The 24,522-nt window shown below is 36.7% G+C and overlaps 1 protein-coding gene across 13 annotated transcripts in view; it reads right to left on the bottom strand.

The window, feature by feature from the left end:
• Window positions 1-24,522, bottom strand: part of ZNF521 (zinc finger protein 521) — a 268,270-nt gene that overhangs the window by 103,016 nt on the left and 140,732 nt on the right. For all 13 annotated transcript variants that reach the window (XM_043539713.1, XM_043539712.1, XM_037892727.2 and 10 more), the window contains one exon: window positions 22,005-22,089. In XM_043539713.1, the coding sequence (XP_043395648.1) occupies window positions 22,005-22,089 (85 nt within the window). The remainder of the gene's footprint in view (window positions 1-22,004; window positions 22,090-24,522) is intronic.

Here is a 24,522-nt window from a genome sequence, read left to right as displayed (position 1 = left end):
AGTCCTGTGAAGGCTATTCTACATCTGCATTTACTCATTATGATCAGCTAGTAAGAATTATTTCAAAATCAACATTTAGAGTTAAATAATATTTGGTTTAAAAAAAGATTTGAAGGATATCTTATTAAAAATTCTGAACGGTATTGGAATTTTGAGTGTATAAGCTTGCCATTCTAAACCATTTGATTAAATTTAACCATAGGAAACTCTTCCAAGACCTAATGAAGCAGCAATTACATCTGAAAAAGGAACCCAAGCCAAAAACTATACCATTCCAATCTCTCTTTCAAATATCATGCTACAATATTTAATCTCCTTGGTTTTGATTTTTCATGTACAATACACACTGGCCCTCTGTTTTATATGATTCCAAATGTTTAAAGTATAAAGGTGAACATGGCATTAGTTGCTCTTTGGTACAATGGATTGATAGCTAATTTAATATGCATATACCAGCTTTTCTTTTAAAGAAGAGAAACTCAGATGGCTTTAGGATTTTTTTAATTTTTAAAAAGATAATCAAACAAATGCATAGTTCATGAAAGGGAATCCAGGTGGATTTAAAAATTATTCAGGTATTTTCTGGATTTGACTGAAAAGTAGATACTTTTCTATTTTTGGGCATTGGAACTGGAGTCTGTGACAGTCCAAAAGATACATTTTTACAAATTGTTACAAAAAAGTTGAAAAAAAGAGGAAATAATAATTTCTTAATTTTAACAAAAAATATATCTTAGGCCTAATTCTGATCTCACTGACACCAGTATAAATTCAGACAATTCAGTGACATAGCAGAGTTACGTTGGTGTAAATGAGATCAGTAGCTGGCCCTCTTATTTTTTTCCTGCCCATAAAAGAAGAACTGTTAATATTGGATAATGGTTACATTTTCAATATGCATTGAAGACACAGATTTTTCTGTCTTTTCTGCATCAATGTGAACAACACTACAAAAAGGGGTGATCCTTTGTGAAATATAAGAAGCAGCTAGAGGAATCTAAATACAGCCTAGTCAACGAAGGTGATCTTGTTTTATTTCCAGTTTTTCAGTATTTCTTTATCACATGCAATAGAACATTTTAGCATAATAATTCAGAGGTCTTGGGATACAGAAGACAGAGAAATAATGTTGAAAAGCAATTCTTCACATTTGGCTTTCACTACATCAAGTGCAAAATGTGAACTTAAACACGGAAATACAATTTGCTCCTTCCTAAAGTCTACGTTCTTATCTCTTGCAAAGAACACACATTCATTTCCAACGCCTCAAGGTAAAGACTAAGGCATCTATCACAAGTACAGAGAATATCTGAAGGATTTAGAAGCAATCTTTTCATAATGTTTCTTTGGAGGGGAAGCAGGGTTATGAGATACTCAAAATTCATAAAGATTATTAAGTTTACGTCCACACAGCAGATATGCCGCCATTGTGTTTCCCATCTACAGTGTCAGTATTCCTGTTCTTACCCAATGAGAACTTACGTTTGGTTCAGGACAGTCATCCATTTTGTGGCATTAGTGCGCTACTGCACAGAATAAAGGTTCTGTTCTATTACAGTAATGAATTGCTTTTAATGGGACATACCTGTAATATTCACACTGTTCGGATTCGGGGTTCATCAGTACTCTCTCTATTACCTTTCAGTTAAGAGATTTTAAGAGGCAAGTAATTTCTTACTTCAGGAGATTAGGTCTATATTGTCAACTCGGATATCTTTGTACACATGTTCAGATATTTGAAAGACTGCTCTATCTTCTAAAGCTCTGCCTCTTACTGGAGTCTGCACTAACAGCAGTGACCCCTTCTGATCAGAAAAAACTGATCAACTGCAGGCTTTCCTATTGATGAATCCAACTTTTTCAGCCCGTCTAAACTAAGCCTATGGGCTTTGTGTTTTTCTTCTTAGTCTTCTTTGAGGCCCATGGAAACTTATGAAACAGATTTTTCTAGTCCTCCCAGGAGCAAGACTAAGTTCAGAACTTGACCTTAGAAACAGTAAGGTCCACAAAAGCCAGAGTGCCTTATAGAATTGAGCATTACTTTCCTCTGCCTAACATAAAGCAAACTACAACATGCGACATAAGGCGATATTAGTGGGAAATGTCAAGCAATGTATCAATATGGGGGAAGGGGGAAATATTAGGATTTGACCATACTGAAAAACCCCAGCACTGCACAATACAATTTTGCTTCTGCCGCCGTTTTAATTATTTAAGGTGGAGGCACGATATTCTTTTGAAAGAAGGACATTCTCATTTGGAAGAAAGATTTCATTAGAAATCATTGGAAGAATTTACTGTTGTTTATCATAGATTATTTATTTTTAGGACTTTTGATTATCTAGTTCTAGAACTGTTGTGGCATATACTCAGGTACCGTAACGTACAGAAGTATACAGAATCCCACAACAATACACTAATGAAAATATAAAAAGACTCGTAAAGGCCTGATTCTCCTTTCATGAGCACTGATGTAAACCAATTCAATCAACTGAGGGGCAGTGATGTGAAAATAGAGTGAGAAGAGAATCAGGACCGAGTATTTTAAATAAACCTCTAAACTAATTTTTGGAAAAATAGAGGCTTGTTCAAGTGTTGGTCCAGGCCCTCCAAAAAGAACACAGGAATAATCAGAGAGAATAATTTTTATGATGAAGTGCTATATGAGACCAAAACACAGGCCTATGCTGCAACTGAACTCAGCTGGAATTGATGTGCAAAAGTGCTACAGTGACTGACACAAATAAGGAGCTACTCTCTCATCAAAGACCAGAGGATTTAAATGGCTAACTGCCACTAGAGAGAGTTCTGTGTATAAATCCCATGCTCATTGATGGGAGAATGAATCCTGAAATCTCCATGACCTTGATGTGGAATATGCATGTTTACCCCTTTCACCTCTTGCACATAACTGTATACATCTTTTGGTTTTGTGTACCTTACCAGGCATTCAGTTAGAAAAAGCAAATTTTGGAGCAAGAATGGTTAGCTATTTAGGCAGAATGTAGTGAATCAAAAACTGCAAAACTTCAGCTTTCAAAAATAGCCTAAGTGACCTCTTACAATACTCTGACCACTCCATTCCAAGCAGGAGGCAACCCCTGTGAAGAGCGAATTCTGGCAAGTTCTCTCTTCACAGATGATGCACAGCTTAAGCTATAATGAGTTTTTGGGTTACAAATGCTGAACGCATTAATATTCCTTGATGATAATTATCACAGTATAAGCACCTTTCCCAATGTGAGCAGCATAAAGCAACTGAAGCAGCATTTTTACTACATTTGAAACAAGCTGGAAAATGGGATTTTCTACTCTTGTAACCGGAGGTCAACATACATCGAGCTATGCATATTAAATATATCGATACGGATGATCTATATATCTCTTTCTATATATTTACACACACACATTCCACTAACTCTCTCTACTGTCAAATAGAGAGACAGAGACACACACACATTTTCATTACACTCCCCACACTCAAAAAAACCTAAATTTTCTTTTAAACAGAACCCAAATGGCTAGTAAGCAGGATATGCAGGCACTGCTTTGAAAATGAGATTTATTTCTAACGTGCCTAAAGTAAGTACCGTAGGCAATAGCAGTGTACACCATAGGTTGACAATGAAAAAACAACCACCACCACCCACTTTCAATACATATTCACATAAATGAAATATAAAATTAGAACAGAGCACTGCCCTCCATCGTTGCACATTCGAAACTAAGCATAATATTTAACACTGAGAGATTTAAGGGCTGATTATACCCACTGATTACACTGGCCATAATTATCGATAGATAGACAGACAGACATGTAACACTTTAAAACACAGCTTCTTAACAAGCCCAGTCCCTAGGAATCAGCACAGAGATTGAGCAGTGAGATGGGCTCTGGTGATATCCCTGGGGACCAGAGGCAAAGAAGCATCCATCCAAGCTTCTGAGTGCCAGTGGAGCTGCTCTTTATCTGCTGCGGCAGCCCTGCAACAACACTACCCTTGCTGCGCAGTCTGCACTCCTCCACATGGGGCACCGAACTGTGGATCCAAGTGGTTGCATATCCATTGGCCCTGTCGCCTGACTGGTTCACTACCAAGCCTTTGCCTATCCCTGGGCATGAACAACATGAAGGTGTGTGCCCCTCATATCTGGCCCCCAAAACCTGTTAGCTCCCCCATAAAGTGAAAATATATCCATTACCCTACGTATGGGGCCTGCATCCCTGCAGAAGATGGCACAGGACCTGTTTTTTAATTTAAATAGGCACTGTTGTATTTTAAGCTAAAGCCATTTAATTATCATACAAGTATTTCTGAGGATTAATTAGAATGTAACAAGGATCTACAATATACAGGTGTTTATCAAAGATGACTAGGTTCCTAATGATCAATGTATTGTTTGATTAACACCTCCATGGAATAACCTGTTTTATTAAATCTACATTTTAAATGCTGGAGATCCTAAAAATATTATATATTTATTTATCTTGTTAATCTTAGAACAGAGTAGCAATTAATTTTTCCCTTCTACCACTCCCAACTCAAAAAGTGTTCGTTGTTAAAGCCTTTACAATGTTAAGAAGGCTTTTTTTTTTAAAAAAAAAAAAATCACACTCCAAGGTTTTTTGGTTTTTTTAAATTCTATAAAGCTGGTTTAGTATTCTGTGCAAATAATCTCAACACAGCTTTCTTTTAACACTGACAAAATGAGAGTCAGTTTGAACCCTTAATCTGAAAAACGGGAATTGATTCAGGTGTTTTGTAGGTGTGAAATCTGCCGAATGAATTTGTGCCATGTTATCCTGCACTTCATTTAGAAAATACACCATGCTACAACCATTTCAAGGACCGAAGCATAATTTTTACTTATGTGCTGCAAAATGTCTTAAAATCCCACTTGAATATATGGAAAGGTTTTGGGAGAACCTCTGCTAAATATTTAACAGCACTATTGGCTTATTAAATACTATAATGTGAAAGCCATGAAAGGTTGATATACCACGCTCGCCATTTATTTTCACTTAACACTGGTGCTCGTTTTGAACGTTGTACAAGCCCATTCATCAGCAGAACCAAGGCATTCTAAAAAGCACTCCTTGCTAACAGATAAATATGGTCAAAGCACCTTTTTATTACAAAAATGACTAAAATCTCATTGGTCAAATGTGTCAAAATCTGTTTCACTCTGGTTGGAAAAACCTCAAAAAAACGTTTTAAAATACCATATTTAAAATTAAAAATAATACAGTGAAGTCATGCTAGCACAAGATATGCTGCTTAGATGAAAGGCAAACCTGGGGCGGGGGGGGGGGGTGAGAGGGAGATCCAGGTACATAACTTGCACCTTCAGTTTAAAATACATGGGAACTACAAAGCTGACCATTTTGTAGGAGGAAAATTGAATAAATTTCTATGCACCTCAAAATGCATTTGACAACTCCATAATACAGTGACAGTGATGTTAAAAATATATAGATTAGACAGAAAATATTCTATTGAAGTAACTACCTCCAATAAGACAGAATCACAATAACTTGGCACACAAAGATACACACGCACGCATGTGCAGTGTGAATCAGTGAAAAAAAATTTCAATCCACAATGAGAATTATTAATATAAACTAACAGAAAAAAGATCTCTTGCCATGAATAGCCTGCAGATTGTACATTTATTCTGTAAACACTGTAACAATGATTATCTGTCCTTCCAGTTCTCAGTGGAGACTCCTGCTTTTGAAAATGTCTTGTGGTGACTTACTAAATTCAGGCTATTTCAATTAGTATTACTGCACATTAAAAATTAATTGCATTAAAGAGTGGATTAAGGTTTAAATTTCAATTCTACAGTGTGTGCGCTAGAAATGACAGCTAAAAATCAATGCTCTCTGGCCCATAATCGGAAGTGTGTACAACTGAATAGTGTGGAACTGGCGTCACTGATAAAGCAGTTTTAAGAGACATGATAGTTCAATTGAAGGTGTGTCAGTTCTAATTCCGGATTTAAATTTGAATGCTACACAGTCATAGTACTAAGAGGAAGAAGAGAGGGAAAACAGCTGTATTGCGATGAAAAAACAAATGTACATAGTCCCCAAAAAAGATGATAAAAATCTGTATTTACTGTTCAAATAAGTGAGAAAATTTCTAACAAGGTAAGATGACAACCTGAATGTTACATGGTGAAAAAAATGTTTTCCTTATTTAAATTATGTTGTTCTTGGCATAATCCTTGAAATAACAAATTAGGCCCCAATCAAACACACACCTAAAAACGTGCACAGCTTTACTCCCATGAGTAGTTCCAAAGAAGTCACTTATATGCATAAAGCTACACACATGCTTAAGTGTTTTCAGGATCAGAGCCTTACAACTGACAGTCACCCCCACAAAGAAGTGCCAAAAAAGACCTTCCGAAGCTCCCCAATCAGAGATGCATAGAGTGTGCAGGCATGCAACCAAGCCAAGGCCTCTGCAATACGTTGCACATAGAAGGTTGCCTCCACACTCGATGTGGGAGGCATTGGAGAAAAGGATTGCTGAGGAAGGCAGCCACAGGATGCACAAATGCACACACGCAGCAGCAACCTAGACAAGTCATGCAGGAGGGTTGCAGTTTCTATTCCCATCCATAAACTGAAGCAGCAGCTCAGGGATGACTGGTGCCAAAGATCCATGTGTTGGCCCTAAATTGGGCAAATGAGGGTGATTTTTTTCTCCCTAGCTTTCTTAGTACAAAGCATGTAGCACAATGACTTGGCTTTTATGTAGGTGAAGTGAATGACTACCTTCTATTTTACTGGCTGATAAAACAGTTATAACGCATTCTTCTGATTGCGGCTGCTCCTTGTACCACTGAGGACACAGCCTGTTTGCTTGTGGGGTACCCAATAACACCACTAACATCTTCATGTTATTACTGTATGCTTGTATTGCTTAAAAAAGGGAATATCTTTAATAAGAATCTTGTTTTTAATCCCCAGATTAAAAACAAAATTTGCCGAAAGCATCTTAAAAATCATGGCACAAGATAGACACCCGTGGCTGGCCCATGCCAGCTGACTTAGGCTCGCGGGGCTAAGGCTGCGGGGCTGTTTCCTTGCTGTGTAGATGTCTGGGCTCGGGCTGGAGCCCGGGGAGCTAGGAACCTGCAAGGTGGGAGGGTCCCAGAGCTTGCGCTCCAGCCCAAGCCTTAAAGCCTACAAAGCAATGAAACAGCTCTGCAGCCCAACTCAGCTGACATGGGCCAGCCACAGGGTTTTCTTTGCTGTATAGACATACCCACAGGGGCCAGAAAAAAAACCAGACAGTATTTTTGTGGTTTAATATTACAAATAAACCACTGACAATTCAACTGCATACTGCCTTTACCCTCCAAGATTAATTTATCATGAAAATAGTTAAAAACAAGGAATAAGCCAAAAGAAAAACAAAAATCTCATTTCAGTTCTTTTCTGAACTGTACAATGTGCGGGGACTAGGCGAAAGGGGGAAAACGTACATACCTGCGATAAATTCAGCATTGTTTCAGTCTAAAAACTGTTAGCAAAAAATGTCATTTTTATCAGCAATAAATTCATCCTCTTTTAAGGAGCAGATGATGAAGAACACTCTGAGACTAGTCAACTAACCAAACTGGCATCAATAAAGTACTGCAAAGCCACCCAGCATACCAGAGTTTGGAATTGAACTGTGATTGGTCTGTACCTAAGAGAAATGATGATGTCCACAATGTTTCTAAAGATCCCCCGTGCTCCAGTGATGTCCAACAGCAAGTTTGGCGTCAAGAGAGTAAAGAAGATAGGAAGTAATAACAACAATAAAAAAATAATCTGGTGCAAATGGACCCCAAGGTGTAATAGTCATCCCCATGCAACAATCACCCTTCACTGCAATTTACTGATGTTGTTTCATTACAATACAGCATATAAACGTGGCAATATTCAGGCACACTATTTAAAGCTACGTGATTTGCAGCACCAGCCGTGGCAGCTATTGGCCCAGGATCACAACTAAAGAAAGGACAATTTCAGTGGAGACTACTAAAAATTGTATATTCTTGCCAGTGTGAAACCATTTGTGTGGATGGGTGGTTCTTATGAGATTTAGCTGAGAACCATAGAAATCAGCTTTGTAATAAAACAATATGATATATTTTGTTCAAATAAACTGTACCTCAAAATTCTTTACAGAGGTAAAAAAAAATCTGGTCACAGATTTAAATAATAAACAACAAAACAGGGATAAATTTAAAAGATTTAGGCAAGGGAGAAAATATATGTTTTCACACAAGATTTGAAAACAGATGGAGACAATGAGACAGAGACATGGGAAGATTTTTCCAGGCTGCAGAAGATGTAGAGGAGATAGATCTTGAATCAACAGTGACAATGGGCAAGATTCTTAGCATATGTAACAGACTTCACTGACTTAATGGATCTGTATTCATTTACACCAGGATCTGGTGTACACTGGGGATCTGGGCCTTTGTGAGGAGTGACTGAGAGAATTTCACTTTAGCAATGTAACTAGGGTGAAGTCGGGAAAGACAATGTAATGTCCATGGAGGATTATCCATAAACAGGAAGGATGGGTTTTAATTGTTTTCTGAAATGAATAGAGTTGTTTGAGGCAGGTGTTGTGGCAGAAAGGCAGGCAATAGCATTCTGCACAGGTTGAACAATAATAAATAATACAAGTAATTTAATACTTAGTATTTATGGCATTTTAGCACATTTGTATTAAAAGCACTTCAGATACATTAACTAATTTATTCTCAACACACCATTATCCTCATTTTGCAAAATGAAGAGAGGTTAAGTGACTTGTCCAAGGCTACAGAGTGATGTGAATGAGGATATCAGCAAAAGTGGAGATGAAGGACAGACACGTGCAAATTTATGGAAAAGATGAATATGCCAACATAGGTGCAATAGAAGAGTTCAGAGTCAAAGGCTATCGCAAGGGTATGGTCAGAACCAACAAATGGGAAGTCTGAATTGAGTACGGTTACAGAAGAGGAGTTACGGTGTTTTGGAATGCTTCTCTTGCAAAAGAGGAGTACTTCCATTGTGGGGACATTTAGTTGAAAGAGAACAGTAAAATCACAAGTTTGCAGAAAGGGTGGACCAGGAACAGCCATATTGAAAGTCTTGTACACAAAAATATTAGCTGTATAAAAGTGGGAGTTGACATAAAATATAAGACAGCGTACCACAGAAATAAGACAGAAAGACCCTAAGAGGTCACGTAATCTATTCCTATGCGTGCCAGTGAAGGATTTTTCCCTACAGTACATTTTCTGGAGTATGCAATGGAAATGTAATGGCACGTAAAATGTGAGCATTTCATTATAAATGTCTTCTTTCAGCTATTCACAACTTTACAATACTTTCAACTAGTGAGCCCAAAGGTGATTTTTTTTTTAAACAAATAAGGTTCAGCCATTTTCAAATGAGAGGAGAATTTAAAAAAAAAAAAAGTTACCCCCCCGATTAAGTCTTGCAAGATTTTTATTTAAGAGCAGTAGTACTCAAGTCACTGGGGGTTGAAAGTTCAAATTTAAAACTGAAATGTCACTCAAATGCAAAGAAGTATATTTGACTGTTCTGGTGATAACTGGTTTTGATTTGAACATGTTATGACAGTTTGAAAATCATACTTTGCACTAATGCATTACTTTGGGTATGTTTTTTAGCCCATTTTACCAAAGTTCTAAGAAAAGGAAGGGCTGTGTTACCCATGAATGAGTGGCTAATTTAGCTATGTAATAAACAGGCACATCTCCTAAGATGAGCAGTGAATTAATCAGGGCCCTGTAGGAGCCCAGGTTGGTGGTTTTTGGTTTTTGGTTTGTTTTTTCAAAGTCATCTTCTAATGCCTTGAGCCTCATCCAGGTGTGCAGTTGGGGGCACTGACAGAGAAGATGCAGAAGTTTTCCCTCTTGCATAGGTGGTGTCTAGTCAAAGAGTTATATATAAAGGCATTACTATTATGTTTTTAAACCATGGAATTCTAATAAAATAATGCATAAAGGAAACATTCAAGTTACATAGGCACTCAAAACACCCATTATACATATGCTTCCTGATAGTTTTCAATCAGATAGAGTATACTACCCTTTAAATCATACAGTCTGATATCTTGATTTTTTTCTACAAACTTGGAACTTGCATCCTGTAAGGCAATTGCAGTGAATGAGGCAGGGTTCTGAAAGAGCCCTTGTCTCAGACACTGTGGATAATGTAAGGTGTGAAATCCCTTGGATAAGTATCACATATTTGGTGGTCATAGTCAGTGATGAAAACAATTTATCACACGCTCCAGTAATCTATCATACACCTTTGATCATGTCATCTTCATTCTGCCCACTGCTTCCTCTTCTACTGGACTTATCCTAACAACTTACCTAAACTGCTCAGCATCTTCAAAGAGCTCCATATTTAAGAGGGGAAAAAAAAAAACCCAATCTACCAAAAGAATGTTTCCTTCCTTCTTTCTCCCTATATGTTGAATTCACCTCCAAACTTACACTGGTCTGAGGCCATGGATTGGAAACACTGAGATTTACACTAGTAGCAGGTTTGAGATCTGACATTTCATGATCCACTAAAACTGGTACCTTTATATCATGGGGAAGGTATACCCGTTCCTAGAGGGGACAATCCTGAGGTATTGATTTTAAGTTTTTGACACTTTTATACAAAGAAAAGCTAATTTCGGTAAATTTTAGGTTTTTAATATTTATTAGTTATATTTTTTCCTCTACCTCACAGCCCTGTACAATTGTACTCATAGTAACTAAAGCATCTTCTTTACAGGCTGAGGGATATGATAAATAGGCCCAAGTAAATTTTTTTTTAAACTATCGAATGCATTTGGAAACCTTTACACTAGAATTACTCTCTCTCATTAATGAATAGCATGCACATGCAAGCACACATACACACATAACTGTACACATGCTCACAGAGACACACACGAATGCATATTTTAAGCAGGTACCACTGTTTTAGATGACTATCAATTCTTCACTTCCCTCAACACCATATAATATTAAGTTTATCACAAACATGAATGTGCACACACACATTCTGACCTTATGCATTGTGTTCAATTGATGTAAAACAGAAAATATTTAGTTTAAATATTGTTCGAATCTCCAATAAGCCATTAAAAATACTAGAAATAGAGGGTGTACAGTAGCTGTACCTCTAGGATGAAAGGAGAGAAATACTTTTCTCAATAAGGATCACTGAGTGTGTCACTGGCTAATTCCTGCTCTATGCTCCTCATTAGCATTACTCTCAAGTTTCTGGTTATCATATCTGAAATATTAAGACATAATAAGTACAAAGGTGCAGATAATTGGATACTAACCAGAACATACTTGACTGGGCAGGAGGTAGGGCTTTGCTTAAACTAATCCCGAAATGTATTAATCACCAATTAATGAATGGGTTTCAAATTCATTTTCTATTATAGAACACCTCCGAGTATCTAAGCTTCTAATAAAATGAATTGGAATAACAGGCTAGGAATTAGAAATACTCCAATCTGAGGCTGGCCTGAATTAATTCCCTTTAACTTGTTGTCAAGTTTACTGAAAGCAAGAGTTACAGTATGGGTGTCATTTTAAAAAAGGCTGAGAAAATAAATACATTTTAGGGTATCACCACTTTCATTTAAACTCTCTATTTGTATGTAACAAATGGTCATGCAGAGGCTTAATACTGCATTGGAGAACTGCCACTGCATCATTTAAGTGCTTAAGTGCAAACAGAGATCTCTGAAAAGATAGATGAAGAACTGAATAAATACTGGAAACATATTACGAATGAATCATCAATTAATGATTTTCATTACTGTACAAAGACAAGCATTCTGCCTTTTGTAAAAAAATACTGTAAGGCACTGTGGTGATCTGAGCAACACAAAAACAAACAAAAAAGTAAGTTCATATAGATAATACAACACTGTAAAAAAAAAGTTGGGAGCATCTGAGCTCAGAAGCCTTACCCCCACAGAGTCAAGCAACTTTGCTCACAGATGCTTTTACCTTAACCTCAAAGTTTTACAAAACATAGTATACTAGTCAGAAATATCTGTATATTTTTGCAGGGCTACCTGGCTGCAGATAGTTACTATATAAATGAACAAAAGTTCTTATTTTCTAAATATATTTAACTCCAAAAAAGAAGAAAGAATCCAAACAAAACCTCTTTTAAAAACTGGCCACTTTTTTGTGTTCTTATTTTTCCAGGATTACATTTTTATGGATGCCTTAAATGTATGCATCACATCTTTTTATTATTCGAAATAGGTGTGCCTGCTACTGTACCAGAAAAATAAAAGAGAGAGCGAGAGATCCTTAGTGTTACTAATGACGAGAATTATATCAGACATGGTTGAAGTACTATTATTCCCCTTTTCTCTCTCTTTTCTCGCTGTCCTTGGTGTTATTTACTTTCATGTGAATTGCAAGTAAATCCATATTATCCATCTCTCTGTTTTTTTCCTTAATGTGTTGACTTTAATTTTAGTAAGTCTTAAATAAGCACTTACTGAAGATGAAGTAAGATATGCAAGCAAGTAGTCCTTTTATCAACAATTTTGCGATAGAAATACACAAACATTTCAATGGCTCTTCATTAGCAAACAAATCAACAAGTGATATTTTAATGCATGACTTTATTCCATCTCTGTGGGGACTGTAGTTGAGAGTGTGATGTACAGTACAGAGAAAGGAATCATCAGCCACAATGTCCCAGGGCTCTATCCATTGAGGACTTCTCAGCCTCTGCTTAAAGAGTGCATTTAATTGACTGATAGACAGTAGCTTCTTTGTTCACAAAAGACAGCGAAGTAATGGCAGCTTGAAAATCGTACCATCTACGGGATCTCCTGAGACTAGTAACAGGGGGATATGTGTCAGGAATAAATAAATAATCTAATTATTAAGCCACTTCCTGTCAAGTTAACTCCAATTTGTTGGCTTTTGAAGGCAACAAAACGAGGCATTTTTCCTCATTATGCTTCTCTTTTTATACCACTGGTAATCACAGGCGGATTAAAGGGTGCCTGATTGGTTTTTTTGTCAAGGAACTGAGAGGCAGCCAACAGTACAGAAAAACAGAGTTGGGGTTAGAAGAAATTTCATGCTTGTCTCCTTTCCAGCTCCCTAACAGCCCACATGGCTGCCCCATACAGTGCAGCCAGCTGTACAGCAAATGTGTACCCCTCCAAGTGCGGCCTACCAGGCCACAGGCTCCATCCTGAGAGCTGTGAGATACCTTGCAATCTTGGCAGGTAGCTACTGCTGTCATAGGCATAATTCTAAAGGTGACCTACGAAACCCCATCAGCTCACCAAATGCAACAATATGAACAGCTGAAGTTCGACACCCACTCTCCATATTGGTTTCTTTTGTTTTGTTTATTGCACTAAATGGACTCGAAAGCAGGAAGAAACCTAAGGAAATAGCTCATCAAGGAATTGGGGGTTTCTTTGCTAAGAATGTGAACAATTTAGGAATAAATACTTTGGATTTTAATATTTAAACTGTATTCTACAGTGATCGTTAACACAATCAAAAATGTGCAAAAGCAACTGTTAGGGCTGCAGTACAAAAGGACAAAAACAAAAAAGAACAAAAGGGAAAGGCAACACAAAGCCTTTAATTCATCCTGCAGTGGCTAGGTATTACAACACATACTGTATGGTACATAACAGCACACACCAATTGGACATCCTTGCACTACCTAGATATAAGAGAGCAAAGTTAGAATCAAGTGGCATTCTTATCTTTAAATGTTCCCCTTTCTTTAAAAGAAATTAAAATGGAAAGAAATTGTTGCAAAATATTGGCTTTTTGGTAGTTTTCCTCTTCTCCCCAAACTCCCTAATAAAAAAATAATTAGGGACTCTTTCCCAAACGTAATTTTTCAAAATCAAAGTTGTTTGAGTTACACAGGAGAAAAATAAAACATCTGAGTTGGGAACGTTTCCATATTAGTGTTTTACTTCATATTGTGTGACTTTAAAATGCCCCAACAGACTTTCCTGAAAAACTGTGGAAAAAGAAAAAAAAAAAAAGATTGCTCCTGGGTCAATCTGAAGCCTCTGAAATCTAGATAAAATCTTAAATCCGAGTAGCTCTGTGGCTGAAATCATATAACCCTGGGTATTAAAAACTGGAGTTTGAAACTGGAAGGGGTGACATGACTTTCTGTTCTAGCATGTTTACAGTTGCATTTGCCCTTTGTCAATACATCTTGAATTTTTTGTTAAATTGCTCAGCTAATTAAAGCCTCTTCATATTTACAGTCTGCTTCACTGATACCATGAATTCTGTTTTCAGTTACTGTCTGCAAATTCCCTCTCTGCACAATTTCATACTAAGCAATAACACTTCATTTTACATAAGTTTTATCTGATGTCCCCATACAGAGCTGCCAGCTGTACAGCAAATGTGCAGTTCTCAAACTGAGGCCTACTAGGCCACAGGCTCCATCCTGAGATCTGTAAGGCACCTTGCTGTCATTGGCAAGCTTTTCCTGCTATCACTGTTACCATCTCTCCACACTACACACAACTTAAAATCATCTGATTATTAGAATTTGTGGTCCACACTCCATTTTATCCTTTATTTAATCTATCCCCAGATCACACATTTGTTTAAATGTTTTGGCTGGTTTACAAATCATGCAGCCATCTGCACAGTAGGTGTGACACCATTTTTTAGACAAAAGTTACATTACAAAACAACAAAGATAAAGTCATTTGAAATGCTTTGGTGTTTGTTATTCTGCCTGGTTTGCTTGGACCAACTCTAAGAAATAAATAGAATTATCTGTGTAAATCGATGAACATCTATGAAAAACAACACCCAGCAGAACGCAGAGCTTGCTCCATTACCTACGTTAATATCATGACAGCTGAGGAGAGATGACCTGGCCCACTTCTCATCTCTCCTGTACAGATGGCTATTAAAGAGAAAGTATCCCTTTTGTATGGTCCATGTAGAAACCCTTTATGGGCTTTTCAAATAAGCCAGCATTGCCCACATGAGGGTAGCTTTCTGTTAGTATTAAATAGCACAGATTTCATCTTTTTTTTAAACCCAGCTCCTCGTGAAATAGCCAACATTTCATCAGATTTAATAGCAAAAGATGATTTTCTGGATGTTACATGTTTTTTTGCATTTTGAAAACCACATAATAAATTTTACTCTAAGTTTTTGAAAACTTCTTGCTAACAATGAGTGTAAACATGAGATTCCCAAGTACCTAAACTATTTTTTGATGCTAAGAGGGTAGTATCATTTTCCCCCCTGCAATGTGTTAATTTCCATTCCTTGTTTCTGACGAGCCAGTGAAAGCTGATAGACAAAAGGAAGTCTGTGCCTCTTCATGTTCTAGTATGCAGATCCATATATTTAGATTTTTTTCCCAAAGACATGTAAAAACCCCTCATACAAGAGAATGTCATTTTTACTGTATAGTATTTAAACTGAAATTCTGAAATAATACTTGCAGTCACCAAAGTGTAATGAATATTAGTCACATACTGCTGCTTACCGTATATGTGAAAGAAAAAATGTTTTTTCATGACCTTAGGCATTAGATAAACTACAGAATGTGTAAATGTCACTTACTATTACAATTAACCTAAAATGTTATTGGTGTCTACAAAGCTGATTTATGCATTTCCTTTGTCTTGACATCAGCAATGTATTCCACATATAATATAATGCATGGTGCATGTGTCTGCATATGAGACAAATAAAATTATTTTTAGATATAAATATACACACACACACAATATACATATAAAATACATATATATGTATGTGCATGTGTGTGTGTGTGTATATATATATATATATTTTTTAAATCAATGATATATTCAAATATCATGGATTTTCAATAAAAGATATCTCCAGATCTCTCAGTGTTTATACATTGCTTGTCAATTCAAGGGACAGTTTTCAATTTTCATCTCAGATGAATTAATGCATTATTTCCAAAAAAGCGCTTTAGAACTATTACTGTCTCAGCACAGACTCTTAATCATTCTATGGGCCTGGTCTAACGCTCACTGAAGTCAATGGGAGTCTTTCCATTGACTTTGATATTGGTTTCAACTCTAGTTTTGTCATTATTTTCATGCTACGGGTTTTTTTGCTGATCCTTGCCCACAATACACCCTTCTCTCAAACACCCTTCTGTTAAAAACCACACACTTCAACCCACATACAAATTATACTAGATATGAAATTTAAGGCAAACAAGTCTATTTACTCATAAAATGACATACATATATCTATTAAAAACTGGAAATGTAAAAAACCACTGCATCCTAGTGATGCCACAGCCTGGCTCCTACCACAACTTTTCATGCAGACAGTGGTTATCACTACAGAGCCCTGGCTTGCTTTCTACAGTCAATGTAAGTTGCAGTGAACTACAAAGATTGTGGCTGTTTTCCCCCTTTTATCATTCTCTTTGTCAGCCTGATCAGCCTTCAATGGTAAATGTGCTGCTCTGTTGTGCACAGCCAGCGGCTCGCAATTTGCTCACTATGTTCCATGAGACAGTTGTTTGTGGCTGTTTGGAACACATTTACCTCTTTGGGGATTTATGCGCTAGTTGCAATGCCAACTTCCATAGTGATAGAGATTTCTTTCGAACTAAAATAGATAATTAGAGGCTGGTAATTATTGGTCAAGAATTATCAGAGTGAAAAAAATTAAGCTCTTCATAAATAGTTCTTGGCAAAGTCATCACTTTACATTATCTCATGCCTAACAGCACTTTATTCAGAGCGCTTACAAATTTACACTACTGCTGTTGAGCCTCATAATTTTATATGGGGTAATTCCTTTGCTGAGTTAAATACGTCTGATTCTGATTCTTGATTCTGATCCACTTTGTGTGCGTCTGTGAAAAAACTATAGACATTATGGCTACACTTCAGTCTACATGCTAGTATGTCAAGTAATACAAATGTAAAAAAATAAGTAGAAGAAAAAATGTTTACCATATTTATTTAAAAGAACAGGTGGAGGAGTGCAATAAACAAAACAAAAACACTATCAGAGCCGACAGTAAACTATGTGAGCTAAACAAAGAGATACCAGGAAACTTCTCTCATCTCTAGACATCAAGAGACAGTTTATTCTCGAGAAAAACTGCTAAAAAGCTTTGTATCTTATTCAGAGGAAAAAATAAAAGAAGAGAGGAATTACAGATATGTTTTCTTACACCTCACTGAGACAATATTAAAATATGTCTGGGTTTGGATTTTTTCCCCCCTAATAGTCACAAAGCTGTAAAACAGTTTTACTGACAAATATGTTTGCACTTAGCAGTTACCTCTAGAAACAAAAGTACCTTTGTCCATCTGGATCCAAATGTGCATGTAAATATATGGTCTATTTAAAAAAAAAAAAAAAAAGCTTTGTAAAACTTTTTGTCTACAAGACTCCTCTATATCATTAACGCTAAACAGCATGTAGTTTAAGAAAACTTGGATGTTACTTGACATGGTCTAGAGGAATCAACAAGAATTGGGGGTCAGGAATCCCTGAGCTCTCTGCTTCTATCTATATGTAGCCTTAGGTCAGTAGTTTTCAGCCTTTTTTCATTTGCGAACCCCAAAAAATTTCGAATGGAGGTGAAGACTCCTTTGGAAATCTTAGACATAGTCTGCGGACTCCCAGGGGTCACAGACCACAGGTTGAAAAACACTGCCTTAGGTAAAGTATTTCAATTCTCTGCCTCTATTTCTCTGTCTATAAAATGGGCATGATAAATACTTATCTGCATACCTTACCACGGGTATGCTGTAAGGATTAATTAAGCTTGTACAACATTTTGAAAATATAAAATATAAAGTGCTATATAGCTGATAAATATAATTACTAACAAAAGCCATCTCTCTGAAATCCTTTCAGTATGAGACTTGCATATAAACAAATGTAAATTGTTTTGTTGTCAAAGATACTTAAGGTTACACCTCACTGGGTCATCTGCAGATTTTATTTTCCATTAGGTGGCATAATCCATCTTGTTAGATTGATTGAAATGTATAATAAAATCTGTAAAAACACTATACACCCTCTTAACAGAGAACAGTAAGAGGCTTTTCAATAGCCTCTAATCCCTCTTCCCCTGCTAAATGACTATTTGATATTATATTTGATTAGACAAAAAACACAGACAGACAGACACACTACCTAAAAATATCTACCCTCAGTGGAGATATTTTAGCCAACAAAGTAATGCCGCTTGCCTTATTTAAAAGACTAAGTTTCATACTCAGATTTTTTAAACCTGTATTTGCCTTAGTGACCTTCCATAATGAATCCACTCTCTCTGGATGTTAACCTGGGTCCAATTTAAGGCCAATGGCCTTGGCGAATGGACAGAATAATTATAGGGATCCTATCAATCTGTTTAGGCCATAAAATTGCTGAGGACAAACATTTTTTTCTTTAATCAGTTAAACATGTATCTACATCAGTGGCTCTCAATCATTTTCTGAGAGACTCTCCTCACAATGGTTTGATGGATGAACTCCCGCACTCCGTGTCCCATCATTCTGTGTCCCAGCAGTTACTGCCATCTTCCTTTCTGTCTTAATGTCTTTACTATTCTTTTCTGCCTCTGTTATTTTTTAAATATTCTTATGTTTTTCTGTCTTTTCTTCCTTTCTAATTGCTATTGATTTCTGCTCTCTCATTTAGTAGTTCCTTCTCTGTTCCCTACTGCTTGGGACGGGGCCTTCACTGGTGGTTCCAGGGACATGATCATGTGTGCCCTTGCAGCTTAGCTGAAGGCCATGGAAGCACAGGAGAAAAATAATTATCATCCGCTCCTACAGCCATCTTCATTAGAGACTGCTGTGGGAGCAGGGACGGAAGGTTGATCCGCCTACTACTTCACCGCCTACTAGTCTCAGGAGCACAATGCATGGATGGTGGGGAAGGACAGACATGGGGTCCTGCAACTTTCCCTACCACCACTCCCGTTCTTTTCCTTTGCCCTATCATTCCTCTGAAGTCATCTGGGAGCCTTCAGATTAGGAAAGACTAATCCACATCTATCAATATAATACAAATATTGACTGGCTAGAAAGACAATGATGGTAAAATATTAGTCCAAATGGAAAATATATCTCCTGAGAAGGGGATATAATGTCTGAAGCTGAAGGTATGTGTTGCTCCCACAGTCCATCTGAGTATTATTAAACCCCTTGATTTTTATCTCCTCCCCCCTGCCTTCCTGGACCATTCGCTCTCGCTCTCTCTCTCTCTAAGGGGCCTCACTCCAACTGCGAGGGCAAATACACTGTATCCTGTTCTGCCAATCCTTGTTACAGGCAAACTAGGGCAGCAAGAAATGCTTTATCAGCCCGAGTGGGCTCTTCTACTGCTCACAGCTTCTGAATTTAGAAATGTGAGTATTGAGGTGCTTAGAACACTAGGGTTTTATGGCAGGCGAGTGGGCAGGAAGAAGCCTCCAGATGCTGATAGTTACTTATGTGTTTTATCTGTTTATTTTCACATATACTTACTCAGAGACACACACACATCCATGTTTTATATATTATTATATCCATCTCCCACTCACAGTAAGGTCAATCTAAAAACTTAAACAGATTGATGGCACGCTTTTAACCTTTCTTTGTAGACAGGATATGGTCTTGGAGAAAGGCCTGTCATGCTAGTGAACAAGGAAATAAATTAAGGAGAGGAGCAGGAGGAAGGGAGAAGTAAAATTAGAAAGACAGCTAAGGAAAAATCTAATAAACGGTGAGAGGACTAACAGAATTGGAAAACAGAAACTTTTGTTTTCCTCTGCTTCGGTAGTGAGGTCATGTTCACAACTCTCAGCAATACTCTGTTGATTTCCCCCTCCACCTTCCCCAAATCTGTATTTTATTAATTAGGGTTGCACCATTAAGAGCTAAACTCTTAAATCTGGCGGTACACATAAGAAACTTCCAGTGAACACAGATTTTCAAAAGCATGACCTGCAAATCTCCCAGCATGAGTTGTGAGGGCCTTTCCCCGCCCCTCCCACACTGGGAAGATTTTATATTAAGCAAATGTAAATCTGTGTCACTATGGTTATGTCATGAAGCAATAGCATGCATGGTTGATACAACACCTACTAAGGAAAAGGACCTCTCTCCCATTCAACCTCATCCAACATTTCAGAATAAAATACAAATCTCATTAACTCAGTTTTAAGAAAACCTCAGTTACCATCATATCTGATCAACACTAGTCTGGATCCATCTTGCTGTACCCGCTAAACAAAACTACCCCCCCACCCTCCTCTGAAATATTTAAGGAGCAGAGGGATGCCCTTACCAAGGAATGAGAGGCAGATGGGACGTCGGTGGCAAACAACCACACTGTTTGAGACGGTCTGACATTCCAGCATTATCCTTACCCACACAGTTTTTGACAATTTCTCATTGTCAAAATCTCAAGATCCACTAATTGCTGCAAAAGATCATTAAGAATACGCCATACACTGGGATCCAAAGAAAACAATGGAAAGGTGTGTTCTGTTGTGCATAATGTTCTATTTTTAAATTCTAAATTACTGATCCAGATTTAACATTTTGAAGGAGTTCGTTATCTTTCCCCAAAGATTAAGAATGTCAAAAGTGAGACTTAATCCAACAAGCAAACCACTGAACTGCCTTTCAAGCCCAACTCATAATTTGTGTTTATTCATTTTTCTGCAAAGAACATGTTCATATTTAAAATGTAGTAGAACTTATTAATAGGCTATTTCTCTCACTACTTCATTAATTTTGTCAGGTCACTTATAGTCCAACCAAACTACTGAAATTCACAGAAGAAATTCACAAGCTTGCTTGTAATAAAATATTTTGTTATATCAGCCCAGATATATCTGAGTTATTGAATTAAAAAGAGAAACTTCTTACCAACTGGACATGTGATTACTGGCTGCTCTGCTGTACTGTACCTTTTGCAATTTGCACTTTTTTACGTTACAAGAAAAACAATATGAAGTAAGTGTAAAATCAATGATTCCCTGCTTGCTATGTGAAATTTCTGAAAAGAGGCTAATAACAAAATAAGACAACTATGGCAATGTTATTTTATTAGCGGGCAAAAGATGTGCTTGATAAATTTAATTGACTGGTAGAATTCTTAGAGCTATTACTGAGTGGTTACCAAATTGAAAACCTTGTGGGCAACCCCATGGGAATAAGCAAGTAATGGGAAAATATGAATATTAAAGAAAATGCTCTTTTTGTTTTATTCCACCTCACAACTCTAACATAGGTTTGTAAATATCAAGTCATGCTTGGATCAGGAATCCAAATAGAAAATATTTTTTAAATGTCTGTATCTAAAAATGCAGACCCTATTATTGAGTACTACAATTCCTTATTTTTAAAAATAAGATATGGTGTTTAATTTTGTACAGAGAGAAACACTCCAAATTGTTTCCACACTGTTTACACAGAACATATAATACTATTTTTATGGCCTTTTGAATTATTTATGTTTCCTAAAGACAGAAACTTGCTAGTTTTGATTTTGGTACCAAGGTGCTTGAGCAGCACACTGTAGTGTCATTATCATAATAACTTCTGAAATTAAAACCTGTCTAAAACTCTACGGAAAGCTAACATCCAGTTCATTAACCATTCCTGTTAGTTTGTTTTCAATAATGCAAAAATGATTAGAAGTTTAATTTGTTAATCACCTGTGTTTTGACTGGAAGTAGATATATAATTCTCTGCAGAAGTCTAAACTAGCCCTTGCAGAAAATAAAACATGCTAATGCTTTATCAGGTCTAATAATATGAATAAAAAAATCAATCATGCCTAGGTAAATCATTGACGGTTGCACAATTAATTTCTCCTTAACTCTGTTTAATTTTGCAGGCAATGATGAACACGAGAAGGAGAAAGGGCTATCTATCTTCAACAAGATTTAGTGCTTCACTTACCAATCATGTGGTTTGCAACATGAACTTGGATATCCCATTCATTGTAGAAAACCATCTGACACTTGATGCACTGGTAGGTCTTCTTCTAAAGAGACAAGGGTAGAGAAAATGTGTTTAAATATGCAGCCTGAACCATTTCATTATAACTCCAAATGGTTAGTTCAAAGTGATAATTTAAAGCGCTCCAGAGGTGTTTTCATTAAGAATTAATTATTAATATTAAATAACACTTTGCCATCTGTAGCACCTTTTACTTGAATCTCTCGTAGCTCTTTACAAATGGCAGTTTTTAAGCTTTACAACTCCACTGCGTGGCAAGTACTGTGATAATGCCTGTGTTTACAGATTTGTAAGGTAAGGTGCAAAGAGGTCAAATGGGAGTCCTTCCTTTTATATTAATGGACTTTTGGATCAGGCCCATAATGAAGTAATGGTGGTCCAGGAATAAAATCCATGTATCCTAATCCCATTCCTCCTCAAACCCAAGAATGCTTCTGTCAACCTAGTTACCGCCTCTCAGGAAAGTGAATTAACCAAAGGGTATGTCTACACTATGGCTGGGAGCCTCACAACCCAGGTGGACAGATTGGCATTAGTGGGGCTTGAGACAGTGCTCAAAAAAAATAGCAGTGTGGATGTTGCAGCTTGGGCTGGATCTCTGGCTCTCAAGTCCCCACTAGCATGAGTCTGTCTACACAGGCTGGGAGGCTCACTTCCAGCAGCAGTGTAGACATATCCTCATGTTTCTGTTTGTGCCTTTCCAACCAAAAGCCCTCCGGAAGCAATGCAAAGGGGATGAACAAATACCTTCCTTTCCCAATTAAACGAAACACTACTTCAATGACCAAAGTCAGTCCTGAACGAGTCTGATATATTGTTCTCACAGGGATACCTTTACAAATCTTTTGTTTTTCAAAAATAAGCTGAGGCCATCGGTGACTATTTTAAGTTTCTTAATGACAGTAACAAAATGTGCCATGGTGGTTTTCAATGGAAACAACTACAGATCTCTTGGCTGTTTTTCACTTGAACCAACTTGAAAAATTTCATGCAATTTAAACAAGGTAAGGCCTTGCATGGAGAAATGAAATCACCATACACTTGGAGAACAAGTCTGGTTTTCATTCAATTTTACAAATAAAATCTGAAAGGTCTGCTGTTTAAGATGTTCCAATTATTTTTCCTATTTTATGACTGTATGTAGTGACAGGGAAATCGTCTGCCGAAATGCATTCTAAACAGATGCCATCCAAAATCTTACTATTATATGTAGGTAAGCATGAAAACACTCTACTACATCTAAATCTAGCAGAGACCTTTAAATAATGACAATAAGGATCTAAGATTTATTGTGCTGAGCACTTCACAAGAGGCTTTTGATGTTGACATATAGAACAACATATATTGCGTAAACAACAATCACTCTTTTTTAAAAAAAACATTGTTTCCCTTTAGAACTAGTTAGAAAATATTTCTTACTCCCAGTTGGCCAACATTATATATTGTTTATTAGCATACTCCTAGCATTATTCCTGATATGTGAGTTTGTTGAAAAACCAAGACACATAAACTTAATGGCTGGTCTTTTCTCTTGTTAGCACAGTAAAACATAGTGTGTGTCAAGAATCGTCTACAAAAATTATGACTGATGAATATGATGACAGAACACACTTTCTTTCTTCTTTGAAGTCTAATGATAAAGAATAAAATCACTTGACAACAACAAAAAAAAATACCAGCACTTACTAGCCTCTTCAAAATGATTTGACATATTTGCAGATCCACATAGATGTTTTCTTTTATCACAAAGAAAAGAATGCTTTTGTCATTGTTGCTAGATCAAACATTGGTTCTTTTTTAGTCTCGAAGCAGCTTCTAAAACGTTACCATCAACTTTTATTAACGCAGCATATACTTATCTAGAAGTGTCTAAACTTGTGTATCAATGAGCTTAGATTTTAAGAGATCAAAACCAGTCATTTTCACAATGTGCTGAACAAACATCACAAACTTATTTCCATACTTTTTATATTTCTAAACAATCATTTTTCACTGCAATCCTGTTCCCATTGTCGTCAATATGGCAAAACTGTCATGGACCTAAATGGATGTAGGAACAGGTTGTAACCGAATAACGCATATGAGTCTCTTGGGTCCCTTCTAGACATTTGCAAGGTGGCACGGCAAAGTCTGGACAGACAGACAGAGAAAAATTTTCATTCCTCTCTCCAAACAAAGGAAAAAGCCAACAGACATTTACTGATATTTAGTAATTTCTTATTAGATCTGGTTGGAAAAAATTAGCTGAAATTAAATTTTGGTTATACAAAGAAAAAAAAATGTTCAGAGCATTTTCTGACTCTCTCTATTTAGAATGAAGTAGATATAATAGGGAAAAGCAGAGAGAAATCACCATCATTTTGACCCTACAATGGCTTTTATGTATTCTTGAGTAAATATTAATTTATTTATTAAAACAGACTTCTTCTAACATTTTTTTTAACTTTTGACATTTGAG

This window comes from Chelonia mydas, chromosome 2 (genome assembly GCF_015237465.2).
Source record: "Chelonia mydas isolate rCheMyd1 chromosome 2, rCheMyd1.pri.v2, whole genome shotgun sequence".
NCBI lineage: Eukaryota > Metazoa > Chordata > Testudines > Cheloniidae > Chelonia > Chelonia mydas.
Note: the sequence above shows the minus strand (reverse complement) of the source record. Positions and strands in the feature narration are given on the sequence as shown.